Here is a 16,960-nt window from a genome sequence, read left to right as displayed (position 1 = left end):
TTCAGAAGGATCCAAATGCTATCTAAAGGGTTACTGTAAAACCCTGCAGTATTTCAGAGAAGTCATAGTTTTCAAACTGGAAATGGGGCAAAGAGTCATCTGGAAATAATGGACACCTTCTCCTTTTCCTCCCCCCCCTTTCGCCCTTCTATTGATAGATCTCTTCCAATATGTGTATATACTTGCCCCTCTATAGACTACATGGAAGTGAGCTGGCTGCTAACACTAAGACACATCACTATAACATTCTCTGTTCAGGGGATATGTCATTAATGCGATTACATGTCATCACATAAGCTTGCAAAGATCATACCAGTTTTGAAACTGTAAAGAATAGTAAAGGGTAAGTAAACTGACAAGTTTGTTTTTTTACCATAAGGTTATTTTATTTCTTTTTATCCTTATAAAACCCCTTTAAAAGGACTCCGCCTTAAAAAGGTGTTTTACAAGAGTAGAAAAACATGGCTGCCTTCCTCTACATACAGCACCACACCTGTCCATGGGTTATATCCAGCCCCTTTGACGTAAAATAAACTATGCTGTAACAGACCGACATATGTTTTTATATAATGCAGTACACCGGTACAAAACAGTAATGTTGAGAAAATTCATACTGAAATACCCCAAAAAAATGGTAAGAATGATTTGGTTAGCACCTACTTCTAATGGAAGATCTGTTTGTGATGCTAATTCCAGGATCTTTGATATTAACATTCCATGGCAAACTTAAAGAAATGACTCCTCTTTCCTGTACTTTAATACGTGTTATGGTACCATTCCTGCAGAAGCTTCCAATGTTGTAGGATACATCACGAACATATGTGCTGACGTTAAAGCCAACAAGGTCTGAACACCGGCTCGAAGGATGTATCTGTTTCCATGGAGTAGAGAAGCCCAGTACAAGTCCATGGTTCTTAGAGGTCAAGATGCTCCAAAAGAAGGTCCGATTTAAGCCATCTAAGTTGGAAGGATGTAGACTAATATTTAAAGGACACATACCCAAGCTGCAATCTAGATGTACCAGGAAACAAAACAAAATTATGTTTTAAGCTTGGCAGGTATTGTTTAGCTAAACTACATAATAGTAGACATTAAAGAAGTTTTGGATTAATCATTAGTTTGGTCATGTCCATATTTGCAAATAGGCAATAAAGGGCCAGTGCCTAGGGTAGAAATTCACAGGGGCTGCTAGTAAAAGAAAAAAAAAAATGGTTATTCAATAAGCAATATGAGATGTCAAAAGGTGACCGTGCCGGAGCATAGGCTGGTGAGGTCACTTCTTTGCACCCTTTCTCTGATAAGGAGCAGGGGCAGCTGGCAACACTGCATTTTGCCATGCATGGCTGTGCATGGGCTAGCAATGATAAAGACAGGAAAAAAGGTAGAGGAAGCTGGAGGCCTATGAACAACAACATGTAAAAGTACCAGGGTGTCATGTAAAACCTCCTACTCTCTAAACCTGGGCGGCCTTTAACATTCAGTTCAGTTGCATAAGACAGTTGCTACCTGTGCTCTAACCCTAAACTGTACTGTAAATGTAAAACAGTGTCCTTAACTCACCAATAGTCCTATTGATTTCCATGATGAAATGCACCTCTGGTGTTGTGCAGCTGAAGCTGTAATCCACTTTTTTCCCTTTGGATATCTCAAGACTCGATTCCTTACAGTGTGGAGCACAGATGTAACAAGGTGGTGATGGTGGGGTATTTATACGTTTTATATGGATAATTGTATTGTCTGTAGATGGTAATGAGATGGTAACAGATTCTGAGAACGGAAAAAGAAAAAACATCTTATAATAGAGCACAAATAATTAGAACAAAACAATCATATGTTCTACAGGTTCTAATGAACATATTCACTGATTGGGCTGGGGGGGGATATTAAAGGGGTATTCAGGCCTAAGACATATTTTTCCATATAAAAAGGATAGGGGACAAGATGTCTGATCGCGGGAGTCCCACCACTGGGACCCCCTGCGATCTCTGTGCAGAACCCGGCATTCTGTGCTGGGTGCTGCTTCAGTCTCGGAAATGCGGTTTTCCGAGACGGAGACGTGACGCCATGCCCCCTCGTGATGTCACGCAACATAACACCCCCTCCATTTATGTCTATGGGAGGGAGTGTGACGGCTGTCATGCCTCCTACCATAGACATCAATGGAGGGGGCATGAAGTGACGTCACGAGGGGGCGTAACATGATGTCACGTCTTTGTCTCGGAAAAAAACAGCACAGAATGCCAGGTGCTGCACAGAGATCTCAGGGGGTCCCAGGGCTTATATGGGGGAGACTAGCAGGGAGCCCTTAGGTCACTCTTGGGATCACATGGTACCTCCTGGGTAACAATCACATCACATATCACATGGTATAACTCAAAGCAACATTACATTTTATAACACTTTACATGGTAAAACATATTTACAATGGGGAAATAAGTGCAGGGGGCCTTGGGGACACTGAAGGAGGATTCCTGACAGGACAGCAGGAGCACGGGGTAACACCTCCCATACTGGGCCACCACAAACTCCCCCTCTTAATTAACCCGTTCAGGACCCATGACGTAACGTTATGTCCCGACACCCTGGGTCTTCAGGACCCATGACGTACAGTTACGTCATGGGCAGTTCCGGTCCCCGCCGGGCGGAGATCGGACCGGGATGCCTGCTGAAATCATTCAGCAGGCATCCCGTGCAAATGCCCAGGGGGGTCATTCTGGGTCTATAGTGACCCGGAATGTAAGGGGGATCGCGGGTGTCTAAGACACCCAGGATCCCCCTGAAGCTATAGGAGTGAGGTGGCACGGGTGCCACCCCTCCTATCCCTGCTATTGGCGGTCTAGACACGTCCACCAATAGCAGATCGGGGGCGGGGGGGTGGGGAGTTACTTTTGTTTTCCCCTTCCTGCCCTCCCACAATAGGCGGGGCAGGACGGGGAAACGACAGGGACCGGCGCCGAAGATCCACTTACCGATCCGGGCGGGCGACGGAGGCTGCAGGCGACGGAGATCGGCGGGCGGCGATGACGTGCGGCTGGATCCGACGGAAGCCGGTGAGTTGCCTAGCAACATCTGCAGGGTACAGTTTGAGACCATTATACAGTGGTCTCTAACTGTAGCCCTCCAGATGTTGCAAAACTACAACTCCCAGCATGCCCAGACAGCTGTTTGGGCATGCTGGAATATGTAGTTTTGCAACAGCTGGAGGGCTACAGTTTGAGACCACTATATAGTGGTCTCTAAACTGTAGCCCTCCAGATCTTGCAAAACTACAACCCCTAGCATGCCCAAACAACTGTTTGCTGTCAGGGCATGCTGGGAATTATAGTTTTGCAACAGCTGGAGGACCACAGTTTGGAGATCACTTTGCAGTGTTCTCTAAAACTGTAGCCCTCCAGATGTTGCAAAACTGCAAATCCCAGCATGTCCAAACAGCAATCAGCTGTCTCGGCATGCTGGGAGTTGTAGTTGCGTACCTCCAGCTATTACATAACTACATCTCCCAGCATGCCCTTCGGCGATCAGTACATGCTGGGAGTTGTAGTTTTGCAACAGCTGGAGGCAGACTGGTTGGAAAATACTGAGTTAGGTGACAGAACCTAACTGAAGGTTTTCCAACCAGTGTGTCTCCAGCTGTTGAAAAAGTACAACTCCCAGCATGCACGGTCTGTCAGTACATGCTGGGATTTGTAGTTTTGAAACAGCTGGAGGTTTGCCCCCCATGTGAACGTACAGGGTACATTCACACGGGCAGGCTTACAGTAAGTTTCCTGCTTCAAGTTTGGGCTGCGGCAAATTTTTCGCCGCAGCTCAAACTCCTAGCGGGAAACTCACCGTAACACGTCAATGCGAATGTACCCTAAAAACACTACACTAACACATAATAAAGGGTGAAACACAACATATACACCCCCTTACACTGCCCCCCCCCCAATAAAAATTAAAACCGTATTGTATGGCAGTGTTTCCAAAACAGAGCCTCCAGCTGTTGCAAAACAACAACTCCCAGCATTTCCGGACAGCCACTGACTGTCCAGGCATGCTGGGAATTTAGCAACAGCTGGAGGCACCCTCTTTGGGAATCACTGGCGTAGAATACCCCTATGTCCACCCCTATGCGATCCCTAATTTAGTCCTCAAATGCACATGAAGCTCTCTCACTATGGAGCCCTGTCGTATTTCAAGGAAACAGTTTAGCGCCACATATCGGGTATCTCTGTACTCGGGAGAAATTGCACTACAAATTTTGGGGGGCTTTTTCTCCTTTTACCCCTTATGAAAAGGAAAATTTGGGGCTACACCAGCTTGTTAGTGTAAAAAAATAAAAAATTTTACACTAACATGCTAGTGTTGCCCTATACTTTTTATTTTCACAAGCGTTAAAAGGAAAAAAAGACCCCCAAAATTTGTAACGCAATTTCTCCTGAGTACAGAAATACCCCATATGTGGGCGTAAAATGCTCTGCGGACGCACAACAAGGCTCAGGAGTGAGAGCGCACTATGTACATTTGAGGCCTTAATTGGTGATTTGCACAGGGGTGGCTGATTTTACAGCGGTTATGACATAAACGCAAAAAAATAAATACCCACATGTGATCCCATTTTGGAAACTACACCCCTCATGGAATGTAATAAGGGGTACAGTGAGCATTTACGCCCCACAGGTGTCTGACAGATTTTTGGAACAGTGGTCCGTGAAAATGAAAAATTTTATTTTTTCATTTGCATAGCCCACTGTTCCAAAGATCTGTCAAACGCCAGTGGGGTGTAAATACTCACTGCACCCCTTATTAAATTCTGTGAGGGGTGTGGTTTCCAAAATAGGGTCACATGTGGGGGGGGTCCACTGTTCTGGCACCACGGGGGGCTTTGTAAACGCACATGGCCCCTGACTTCCATTCCAAACAATTTTTTTCCCCAAAAGCTCAATGGCGCTCCTTCTCTTCTGAGCATTGTAGTGCGCCAGCAGAGCACTTGACTTCCACACATGGGATATTTCCATACTCAGAAGAGATTGGGTTACAAATTTTGGGGGGGGTCTTTTCTGCTATTAACCCTTGCAAAAATGTGAAATTTGGGGGGGGGGGGGGGGAGAAGCACACATTTTAGTGACTTTTTTTTTTTTTTTTACATATGCAAAATTTGTGAAACCCCTGTGGGGTATTAAGGCTCACTTTATTCCTTGTTACGTTCCTCAAGGGGTCTAGTTTCCAAAATGGTATGCCATGTGTTTTTTTTTTGCTGTTCTGGCACCATAGGGGCTTCCTAAATGAGACATGAATTTGTGAATTTTCTCCCTCACTTTGCTGCTATTCCTGTGAAATACCTAAAGGGTTAAAATGCTGACTGAATGTCATTATGTATATTTTAGGGGTGCAGTTTTTATAATGGGCTCATTTGTGGGGTATTTCTAATATGAAGACCCTTCAAATCCACTTCAAACCTGAACTGGTCCCTGAAAAATAGTAAGTTTGAAAATTTTGTGAAAAATTGGAAAATTGCTGCTGAACTTCGAAGCCCTCTGGTGTCTTCCAAAAGTAAAAACTCATCAATTTTATGATGCAAACATAAAGTAGACATATTGTATATGTGAATAAAAAAAATGTTATTTGGAATATCCATTTTCCTTACAGAGAGCTTCAAAGTTAGAAAAAAGCTAAATTTTCACATTTTTCATCAAATTTTGGGATTTTTCACCAAGAAAGGATGCAAGTTACCACAAAATTTTACCACCATGTTAAAGTAGAATATGTCACGAAAAAACTGTCTCAGAATCAAAATGAAAGGTAAAAGCATCCCAGAGTTATTAATGCTTAAAATGACAGTGGTCAGATGTGCAAAAAATGGTCGGGTCCTACAGTGAAAATTGGCTGGGTCCTTAAAGGGTTAAAGTCATCCTCGACACCCAGTCCTGGAGGGCAGGGGACTGAAGTGGCCACTGAGGCCTAGTGACAGTTCCTGGGGCATTTATGCACAATGTCCTTCTCAGGTCTGTATTATGAAACGAGATAAAGATGAGTCCATGTGGCATGGTGAATGTCCATACATGCTCTTTAAATTTGTGGGGTTAATTTGACTTTGTAACTGCTTTCTGAAGACACTTAAGACAATATACATATGAATATACATAGATTCAAGGATTGGGCTGCCAGAGGCTATCTACCCAATGCCTCGGCTGCTGGGGCCCCTCGGTTCTCAACTCTTTTCCACAGAACTTAATATACGTTGTTATACTATACAACAGTGTTACCGTTATCAATTCTGTCGCTCTAAGTGCATTATCTAGATATCAGGTGAACCCTCTGGCCAGTAGAGTACCCTGTACACGTGGACAGGAGAGAAAACATTAGACACAAAACTGTATATATTTAGAACTTGTGGACTGGGACTACAAATAATCTTACAGTCCTATCTTAACTATTTGCATATGTGTGGACTACTTGTGTGGTACATAACTTTACATTATGAATTAATTTTTGTACCTGGCGGAAATTTGTCCTTCTGTCAACCGTTGGGACCTACGCAACACCACTTCGGGGGAATCTGGAATTCTTGTGTCTTCGGGAGCCCTTGGAGCCTCTGAAGCTGCAGCTAACTCTTCCTCAATGAATTCAAGAGCGGGTATTGGTCCAGGGCTGGCGGTACCCAGAGTTGCTGGAATCTGCACTGGAGAGGCTGGAGAATGAGTTGGTAGTCTAGAGACTGGCGTATAGGCTGGAGACAATGGTGAAAAGACTGGGACTGGTGTGGAGACTAGTGTTGGTTGAACTGGCCCCTGGGTTGGTGAGACACAGAAGATCGCAGGCTGAGTTGGAGAAAACATAGGGAAATCCATGGATGCGTGGATTCCCTCGCCTGGGACATATTTTCTCACAGGTCTTACAGCTGGAGGAGGTGGTGCTGGGAGCACTGGCAGATCTTCTTTCAGACACAACTTGTTTCGGTTTCAGTGAACAACTTGTGGCTCACACCCAGACTTTTGTACTTCGTATAAATCGGAATCCAGATAGGGTATGGCTGTCACCGTGTACGGTTCTGTCTCCCAGATAGAGTCTAACTTGCGGGTCCTTGGAAACCTCCGCAGCCAGATTTTAATAGCCCAATTGAAGTGGTTTGGCAGAAGCATGACGGTTATAATCCTCCTGTTGTTTCTGCTGGGCCACGCCCATTTTTTTGCTGACAATTTATTTGGCCTCTTGGATTCTTCTCTGGTGGTCAGAGACCCAGTCCAGGGAGGCTTGCGGAGAGTTGTTAAACAGGGCTTGGAGCCCAAATGTTCGGTCTTTAGGCAGCTGTCAATGGTGCTCCATCATCAAGTAGAAAGGTGTTTCACCCGTAGAACACTGGACTGTGTTATTATAGATCTTTAATAGTCCAGGCAGCAGTCGAGGCCACTCTTGTAGTCTTGACACAAAGATGGCTAGCAACATGTAGATAAAGACTTGGTTGATGCGCTCACAGAGCCCGTTCCCCTGGGGGTGATAAGTAGTATTAATCTTTTTTTTTTTTGCAGGAATGGAATTCACACAGCTCTTGGAAGAGTTGGGCCTTGAAGGCAATTTCCCGGTCCATTAGGACAGACTCAGGACACCCAAGGGTTTGCACCCAATTGGAGTAGAACATCTGGGCCGCTGTCTTGGCTGTAAGATCTTTGACTGGGACAATGACAACCCATTTAGTCCTTGCGCACGTTCTTGGTGACACCACAGCACATTCACTGTACCATTTCTCATTGTTGCTCAACATTTCGATCCAATAGAATCTTCGACTGACAGTAGCCTCGGTCTTCTGACCTCCAAAATGTCCTGACTGATCATGGTATGCGTTGAGGACCATCGTCGCATCTATTCGGGGGAACCAGAATCTGATGAAGTCGATCACCAGAAACCAGATCCAAAGAATTTTGGCACAACAGCCCTTTGTGCACAAACAGTCGCTTCCTCTGTCGCCACAGATGTTTCAGCTCATAATCACACTGGGCCCTGCATAGACCTGTTGGTACCTTTTTCGCCAGAAGGTAGTCCAACAGATCCCCCATGACTCGACTTTCATCTTGAAGAGTCTTCCAGGTGTACAGGTCTTCAACCTTTTCGGACCTGGGTTCGCCATCCATCAGTGCAGTCACAACATTCTGGTTCGCGAACAGTTGACGAAATGTGGGCCTCTGCATGTCCTCCCACACGTCTTCGATAGGTGGTTCTTCGCCGGGGGTCATCCGAGATAGTACATCGGCATAGACATATGACTTGCCGCTTCTGTACTTGATGATGAAACTGTAATTGGCTAATCTTGAAGCCCAATGTTGTTCGATGGCACTCAACTTGGCAGTGTTCAGGTGGGCCAACTTGTTATTATCTGTATAGACAGTAAATGGCGTGGCAGCCAAGTAGTCTTTGAACTTTTCGGTCACAGCCCATACCAGGGCAAGAAGTTCTAACTTTAATGAACTATAGTTTGCATCATTCTTCTCTGCTCCTTGCAGGTTACAACTGGCATAGGCAACTACTTGCTCTTGCCCTTCCTGGACTTGGGACAGGACAGCTCCCAGATATTCTAAACTGGCATCAGTATATAACTGTAGTCTGGGTACGCCAGGATGGGTGGTTCTGTCAGCAGACGTTTAACAACTCGGAACCCTGTCTCTTGCTCTTCGGCACATTCAACAGGTAGTTTCCCATTGTAGTTCTCCTTTGCCATACCCCGTAAGAGAGCTGTGAGGGGTTCTGCAATCTGGGCGAAGTGGGGAATGAAGCGGCAGTAGTAGCCAGCAAATCCCATGAAGCTCCTGATATCTTTCACCATGTGCGGGGTAGGCCAGTTCTTGACAACCTCCACCTTTTCAGGATTGGGCTAGACTCCCTTGGCTCTAACAACATGACCCAGGTAGTGTACCTGAGATTTGAGCAAGTGTCACTTTGATGGCTTGATCTTCATCCCATGCTTGATCAAGACTTGGAAGACATATGACAGATGACTGAGGTGTTCCTGGTAGGACTGGGAATACACGATGACATTGTCCAGGTACAATAGGACACTTTGAAAATTTAGATGGCCCAGGCACCTTTCCACCAAACACTGAAACGTAGCAGGGGCATTACATAGCCCAAACGGCATACTTTTAAACTCAAACAGTCCTATGGGTGTCACGAAGGCGGTCTTCTCCCGGTCTTCCATGGCCATGGGCACTTGGCAATATCTGCTGGTTAAGTCCAGGGTGGAGAAGTAAGCAGCCGACCTGAAGGCTGTGAGTGACTCCTAGTCGACACAGAATTGGATGGTTACGTCTTTTTTTCTTGACCAGGACAAGTAGTGCTGCCCAGGGACTCTGAAATTGACGTCTGCCTCTTTAATGTTGGCCAGCATCTTCTTGACAGTCTGATACATGCCTGGCTTGACCGGGTGGTGTCTTTCCTTGATAGGTGGGCTGTCGCCTGTGAGGATTCGATGTTGGATCATGGACATATGCCCGAAATCTGTGGGGTGTTTGCTAAAAGCTTCATGGTACCTTTTAGCGACACTGATGACTCCCTTAACTTGGTCCCTTGGGGTGGTGTCGCCCCAACTTGTAGTTGTGCCCACCAGGGCTTGGGAGGACTCTTACCGGATCCTCCAGCCACTTGGGCTGCACGCTGTTGGGCCACCATACGTTCTGTTAATATGTCTTTTGACTCAATGAGATACAACTGGGCTACTGGGATGTATTTGGGTAACACAGTAGCAGCATAAGACAGGTTGACTAACCGGACTGTAACTGTAACAGTGACAAGACTTCTCACAGCTCGACGAAGAGGGCAGTCTTCTAGTTGCAGAGGCTCCAGCAGGGCTTGATAGTCTCCATTCTTGACTCCGGTATGTGCACGACACCAGATGAGTGTCTCTGTGTTGGGTTGCAAGGTCATGGACAGTATGTCTTGTACTTGAACTTTGCAGATTTCACCTTGCTTGTTGGCAAACTTCCACTCTGCTTGTACATTTTCATGTGGTGCTGCGCAGCCCTCTGGCCTGAAGGGGACATATGGGGAAGAGAGACATGAAAGGCATCTACTATTTCAACAAAAAACACCCTGCGCCCTCCCTAAGGGATGTCTACATGACGGAGATTGTTTCAGTATATAAGTGACAAGAGGACTCCAGGTGTTAGTGGGGGATCACTGTCCTGTGACCTCCCACATACACCGGGTGAGTACAAACCTCTCTTACTTTCAATCACTTTTGGGATTTGAGCGCCGCCTCTTTTTGTTTTATCTATTACATTTCAACAAAAAACTGTTTTTCATAATGTTCATCCACAGTAAAAATTCAGCAGACCCCTTATCTGTCACATTAATCACAATCCCTCCCTGCCTGCTAAGTACATGCTCTCCCAACTATATGGTTGGCTCCTAGTACCCATGTCTTGGGACTGGTTGCCCATTACCCGCAACTACTCTGACTCTACAAAAATGTTTAGATAGGGGCAGGAGGCGACATAAAGTTTGAGTCCTGACTGAGGTAGTTCGGCAATTGGACCTGATGACTGCTTTCCTGAGGGCCGGTCCACTACCCCAGGGGAAATCCGTTTTAATCCCAACACTGCATTTTCCAATGTCCTGGTTTATTACAATAGGGACAAGAGGGTCTTTGAGTCCCTGAGGGTCTATAAGGTGGAGGGTTGTAGGGGTTGAAATTACAGGGAGCAGAGGAAGGTTTTCTGAGTAGGGGCGGTTCACAGTCAGGTGGGGCGGACTGGGTGGCAAGCTCCTTCACAGCCTTAGTCAGTTGTTCAATATCCTGCCTAATACTCTGTAAATCTGAGGCTGCGGTGACTGGCAAAGCAGGTGACAGTGGGGCGGGGGCTGGTGATAATGGTGTTAAGGGAAAGAGTAAAAGACAAACGCTGGATCCTTTCTTTGAAATCCCTCAGGGTGAAGTGGTCTCCATTGTAGGTAGGGAAGACAAGGTTCCCCATGAATACCAGTGCATATGCTGGAACACCAGGGTTGTTGATGTGGACTGCAGGCAGGACTGGTAACATTCCGGCCGCTGGGGCAGGTGATGATCCCGCTGCTGGAGATGGAGGGGCACTGTCGCCTGGATGATCTGGAGAGCTGGGTTCTGAATGTTGAATTTTGAGCATGCTGTTGCTTTAAGAAGGATAACACGCTTTTCCCGGTAGTAATTTGTCTTGTGACCAGACTTTCGGACACTAGTTAGTTAATGCTGATAGTTACCGGCACCGGAGACCTGATGCTGGTAATCGTTGGTGTTTGCAAAGTCTGCGCTGCAGCGGGTTCTTGATAGAAGACAGTGGAGCCGGACACAGCTGCCGGAACCTCCAATATGGCAGCGCCCAGGGAACTTCCTGTTTTGGTCCGGTCGGCAAAGTCTTCCCCTGTGCAACACAGGGCGGCTCTTTGGTTTCTCCTCACTGTGCTGGGTACCGACTCTCTACCATCCACGATAGCAAATAAGTCTTTTCACTTGGAAAGTCCCATACACTTTTTGGTGCCGACTTAAATCGTATTGGCATGCAGTTTTTGCAGACAATATTGGACACAGTTCAGACTAGGGGGAGGACTTGTGGCATAAAGCGCACACCCGTATCCTGTACGTGACACCAAAAGTTGTGGTAACAGGGTGTGATGAGAGCAGATGTTGATACCCTAGGGGCAGATGGCATTAACCCATTGTATGCATGATGCCAGGGCGTGGTTTATCCTTGATACCACCCAAAGGTATACCGCTAGATCCTGGGCTAGGCACGGAGGCAATAAAGACTCCGATGCCAAGTTTCGGATAACGGTAGCTTTACTGAGGGTAGACAGATGGTCAATTCTATACAGTTCAGCCAGGGCCCACGGAGGTGACTCAGAGACCTTAAGGGCTTGCTGGGACTTATAGTAGGATTGGATGATGTAGTGCAGGCCACGCTGACTTGACAGATGACAGGGACTGACTTGACTGAAGACTGGCAAGCTATAACTAAAGCTTACTTGCATTTGATGGTGGCTGCAGGACTTGACTTTGAGGCCTCCAACACTCTGGACACACACATTAGGCATGACTGCACTGGACCTCAGCTTAGCAGAAGAGCAGAGCTCAAAGAGAGAGAAGCTAGCTCCACCCAGAGTTTATAGGGGGGAGATTAGCAGGGAGCCCATAGGTCACTCTTGGGATCACATGGTCACTGGTACCTCCTGGGTAACAATCACATGACATATCACATGGTATAACTCTTAAAGCAACACTACATTTTATAACACTTTACATGGTATAACATATTTACAATGGGGAAACAAGTGCAGGGGGCCTTGGGGACACTGAAGGAGGGCTGCCTGACAGGACAGCAGGAGCACTTGGTAACACCTCCCGTACTGGGCCACCACAGATTGGATACCTTTAAATGAAAATTTGTAAGCAACTATTTTGAGGATGAAATACAGATAGAATTCAGAAACAAAATACAGTATATCAAGCTAACAGGGTTTGTAGAAAAACTAGTAGTTTGTAAATATCTGAAACACAGCAGGATGTAAACATAACATTCTGTATTAATGATCCCACATTCCAGAATACATCTGTCTAGGAAACTATCCTGTACGCACAGATAAATATGACACAATGAGCAGTGTTTTGCATATTTTATCAGGTAGGCCTGCAGCGCAAAAAAAACTATTAACACAATAGGAATACAGTTAAAATGACATAATACCAGCTGCTATTAGAGACATAAATGCTGCTTGTAACACCTGCTCTTTTATCATGCTTCTTAAAAAGGACCGGTGGCCTCTCAAAATGCTGAGGTTTTAATATTAGCTTATGGTTTTGAGTCCTTGAATCTAGAGTTGCTTATACTGCCATGCATGTACTGTTACACTCATCATTCCCTATGCACACAAGATCTTATGAGATTACATAACTCTCAGCCTGAACTTCATACAAGCCTCCTCTGTGTAAAGGACCCCCCATGGTAATCGCGCCCCTCAATGTAACATCACACACAGTATTATAATGAAGTATCCACCCCTTTCACATTAGAGGGGATGAAAAAAAAAACTACTTTCTAGGGAAGGGGGGGGGGGGGGCGTATTCTAGACCTCTAGACTCAGGGCCTATCATACATATCAGATGATATTAAAGAAACTCAACATGTTGGAGCAAAGTTGTAATATCACACACATCCAGGTGTAGTGCTGTTTTTTTTGGAGAAAATTAGCTCTGTTTTTCCATTTTTGGATAACCCCTTAAGTAGCTTAACCCTTTGTTTTGCTAGTGTGGGCCTATATATATATTTTTTGTTTACAATGTGAAATTACAAAAAGAGAAAAAACAGGTGTAGGTGCACATAGGGTAATAATGCTAGGAGGGAAAAAAAAACATGTAGGCCTCATTCACTCACATGGCAAAGTTTCTTAGTGGAATCTGGCAGAAAAATTGTGCTTGGAAATTCTGTTGCAGCAGAATTACAATGGGATTCTGCTGCACTGTGCACACAGCTGAATTTGTGTGTCAGAAACATCTGGTGCAGAAACTCAAACTCTGCCCTCCGCAGAAAGTAGTTACCGTCAATTATTTTGTCAGCTTCTGCTCAGAGTTAAATTGACGTTTATGGAGACCGCACATCTCCAAGTGGTCCCAGCTTTGACTTATCAGTCAGCACCTGCTGCGGATGAAATGTCAGGCCTGACATTCCGCAAAAATTGCTTAAAGTATAGCAGGAGGGTGCTCACCTGAAGGAGTTGTGGGAAAGCCACAACTCCTATATTACCAAATCAATCCCACTTTAGGAAGACCCAAAGACCGCAGCAGTGAGTGGTGCATGTACATCTGCAGCAACAGGTGTCAATCCAAATGCATATGAAACTAAATAAAAAGTAGCGTGGTTAAAACAGAACAAAAATAATTGGGAACCAATGAAGTGGATTGATAATAAATGTGAATGTATTTGTTTGTCCAACCTATTTAGGCAGAGAACACTGGGAGCAGTTCTCTGGGAGTGCACAATGCAGGCACGGCTGTCATCTCTTGCTATGGCCTGTACTCAGCTAGGAACAGGTAATAGCAGGATACTCTTGGTGCACTCTTTCTAGTACTAACAAGGTATACTCCATGCTGTAGCTAGTGATCTCTGTCTCTAGCATCGAGTAAAGCTATTTAAAGAATGAACATTGGGAACAGTAAGGGACATTGCAGTTCTGCTACTGCCTGTGCACAGCTACAGTGTAGGCCACATTCACACTACCATTGTGCCTCATCGAGGATGGCCGTCATTTTGACGAGGCGCAACGGGCAACAGTGGCTCCCAAAGGACCCCATTATAGTCAATGGGGTCCATCGGACATTGCTGTTTTTCAGCTGAAGTAGGGGGAGAAAAAGACGGCCAAGCAGTATTTTTTCTCCAGCTACTATCCCTGGCGACCCCGACGGCCGTCACACTACCGTGTGACAATGGTAGTGTGAAAGGGGCCTTAAGTTGATTTTTCACACAAAAGGGAACCAATGCCATAACACTCGCCTTTACATACCTCACTGCTCCAGTGCTAATGTATTGTCGAGATATCCAACATAACAGAAAAAAAGAAGTCGTTTTAGAGCAGGTTCTAGTATTAACTGTCAAATTCATGTGTCAGTGTCTATGGAAAAGTCAGCATGGTTTTAAGCTGTCAGGCAATGACTTGTCACAGAGGAATTTTCAGATGATGGCTGATAAGCAGGAAGAGCACCTAGACAGGAGCATTGTCATCATGTACACTCACAGACAGAGGAAGAAGGTAACATACCGAAGTGGTGAGGATGATAATACAGGATACACATGAGAAACCTCTCAATCTTTATTTTACGGCAAAATGGTGTTGCTGATCATAATTTGAAAGGCTTCTATTTAGAGATGAGCCCTGTGTGAGTATATCTAGAATAGACAAGGATGTTTATATGACCCTGGACGTAGCTGTGACAATCTAAATATGAGTATGGGTAAGGCTGACATGGCGGGCGGAAACGCATCACTTTTGTATCGTTTTGGTTCTGGAATAAAAGAAGTTCTATTTTCACAAGTGCCTGTGCTCGACTCTAAACTTTTACTGTGGATTTCCTGGTGCTGGTTTGCACCTATCCAGGCACAACTTTTTTGGCATTAGGGGTGAGCTGAAGTTTCCTACCTTTCTCCAGCCAAAATAGATACATTAAAAGGCTTCTCTCAAGATCAAAAGTTATCACCTACCCACAAGAAAGGTAATAATTAGTTAAATTTACTAGTCAAGAGAACAGGGGTCCCTTGTCCCTAAATGAATGGAGCAGCAGTACACATGCTTTTTCTTTCTTTCACTCTCTATTGGACTTTCTACAGCCTACTTTTCTTAGTGTCTAAGGGAGTTTGTGGACAAGGAGCAACAGTTTTTTAGGCCTTCAAATAGTGTTGCTTTACCATATGTTTAGCAAAAGGCTTCTGTGGTGGCCCAGCACAGCTGTACCAGCTGCTACGTCAAACTTACAGATGTAGACAAAATTGTTGTTATCCTTCTGTTAAATCATAACACAATGCTCCCTGAAATAACTTGAAGTGATAATGTAATATTAAAAAGTTGCTGAAAATTAACAGACATTATTAAATTGTGGTTCAACAGAATCATTTTGGAAAACAAAATAAAGAATCTGGTCTGGATAAAAATAAAGGTCCCCTGAACTTAATATTTGGTCTCACAACCTTTAGATGCAGTCACTGCAATCCAGCGATTTCTGTTACTCTCAACGACACTTCTGCACTTGTCTACAGGTATCTTCCCACTACTCATAAGATACTGCTCCAGCTGTCTCAGATGTGAAGGAGTCTCCTCCATACAGCAGGTTTCAGCTCCTTCCACTAATGTTCAACAGGATTCAGATCAGGTTTGTTTTGCCCTTAGCCATTCTTAGGTGTTTTAGAGTGTTTTAGGTCAGTATCCTGTTGATCTGTGACTGAGACCAAGCCTCCTGACACTGGGCACCACATTTCGCACCAGAATGCCTTAATAGTCTTGAGATTTTATTTTATCCTGCACAGATTGAAGACACCATGTGCCAGATGCAGCAAAGCAGCCTCAAAACACAACCAAACATCCTGCATGTTCCACAGTACAGGTACTGTGTTATTTTCTTTGTATACCTTATTTTCACGTCTGAAAACATATTGCTGATGGGACTTGCCAAAAAGCTCCAGTATTGTCTAATCTGTCCAAAGGACAAGCCACAAAGCTTCTGGAGGAATTTCCTTTGGACAGATGAGAAAACTGGAGCCTTTTGCCAAGTCACATTAGCTCAATGCTTGCAGGCACAAACATATTTTGGATTTCTGCGCTAAAACATGCAGATAATTCTGGGGCCCATTGTTTGCCTCCAGGTCCTGGTCCAGTAGCAACTGCTAAGTCAGGAAGTTCCTCCTGGATACCCAAAGTCAATAGAAGTGGAGGAAAATTCTGCACATTTATCATGATCCACTCTGTGAAGACCCTTGTCGTTTTTCCCAGTTAAAGGGAATTTGTCACCTATAATTTCCCTTTTTGTGTTTTTGCATTTTTTTGTTTTAAGTCCTGTTCTGACATTAGTTGTGTGTTCCAACAGTTTCTGTGCTAATTCTCTCTAGTTTGGGAAGAGTTAATGCTCTCAGCCTATGGCATCTCAGGTGTGGGTATTTACACCCGAGCTCTGCTAGTTATTAGACCTGTACTCTGACCGAGTCTTGTTTTAGGATGCTCTTTAGCTTTTGTCTGTTTGAGGACAGGTCCTGAGTTTTAACCATGGTTTTCTGTTCTGTTTGATATATCGATTTTATCCTGCTTTGTTTTAGTATATTGTCGGGTTTTAGTATTTGTGTATGTTCATTCTGCATTTACCTTGATTTATCTTTGTCCGTGTTCACACTGTGCGTTATGTCATTCCTGTTTTACCTTGTTCATTCCTGTTACTCCTAGAATAGAATCCTGCACTGAACCTTGGGCTAATCCGTCT

General features: G+C 44.8%; 1 protein-coding gene across 1 annotated transcript in view; it reads right to left on the bottom strand.

Moving 5' to 3' along the window:
- Nucleotides 1–14,886, bottom strand: part of CDCP1 (CUB domain containing protein 1) — a 34,909-nt gene extending 20,023 nt beyond the window's left edge. Inside the window, exons 1-3 of the mRNA XM_056518438.1 lie at nt 14,758–14,886; nt 1,561–1,767; nt 661–1,011 (exon numbers count right to left, since the gene is read on the bottom strand). Of these exons, the coding sequence (XP_056374413.1) occupies nt 661–1,011; nt 1,561–1,767; nt 14,758–14,791 (592 nt within the window). The 5' untranslated portion in view covers nt 14,792–14,886. The remainder of the gene's footprint in view (nt 1–660; nt 1,012–1,560; nt 1,768–14,757) is intronic.
- Between the last annotated feature and the right edge of the window lie 2,074 nt (nt 14,887–16,960).

The sequence above is a fragment of the Hyla sarda genome, chromosome 5, assembly GCF_029499605.1.
Source record: "Hyla sarda isolate aHylSar1 chromosome 5, aHylSar1.hap1, whole genome shotgun sequence".
NCBI lineage: Eukaryota > Metazoa > Chordata > Amphibia > Anura > Hylidae > Hyla > Hyla sarda.
This window is presented reverse-complemented; position numbering and strand designations above follow the sequence as displayed.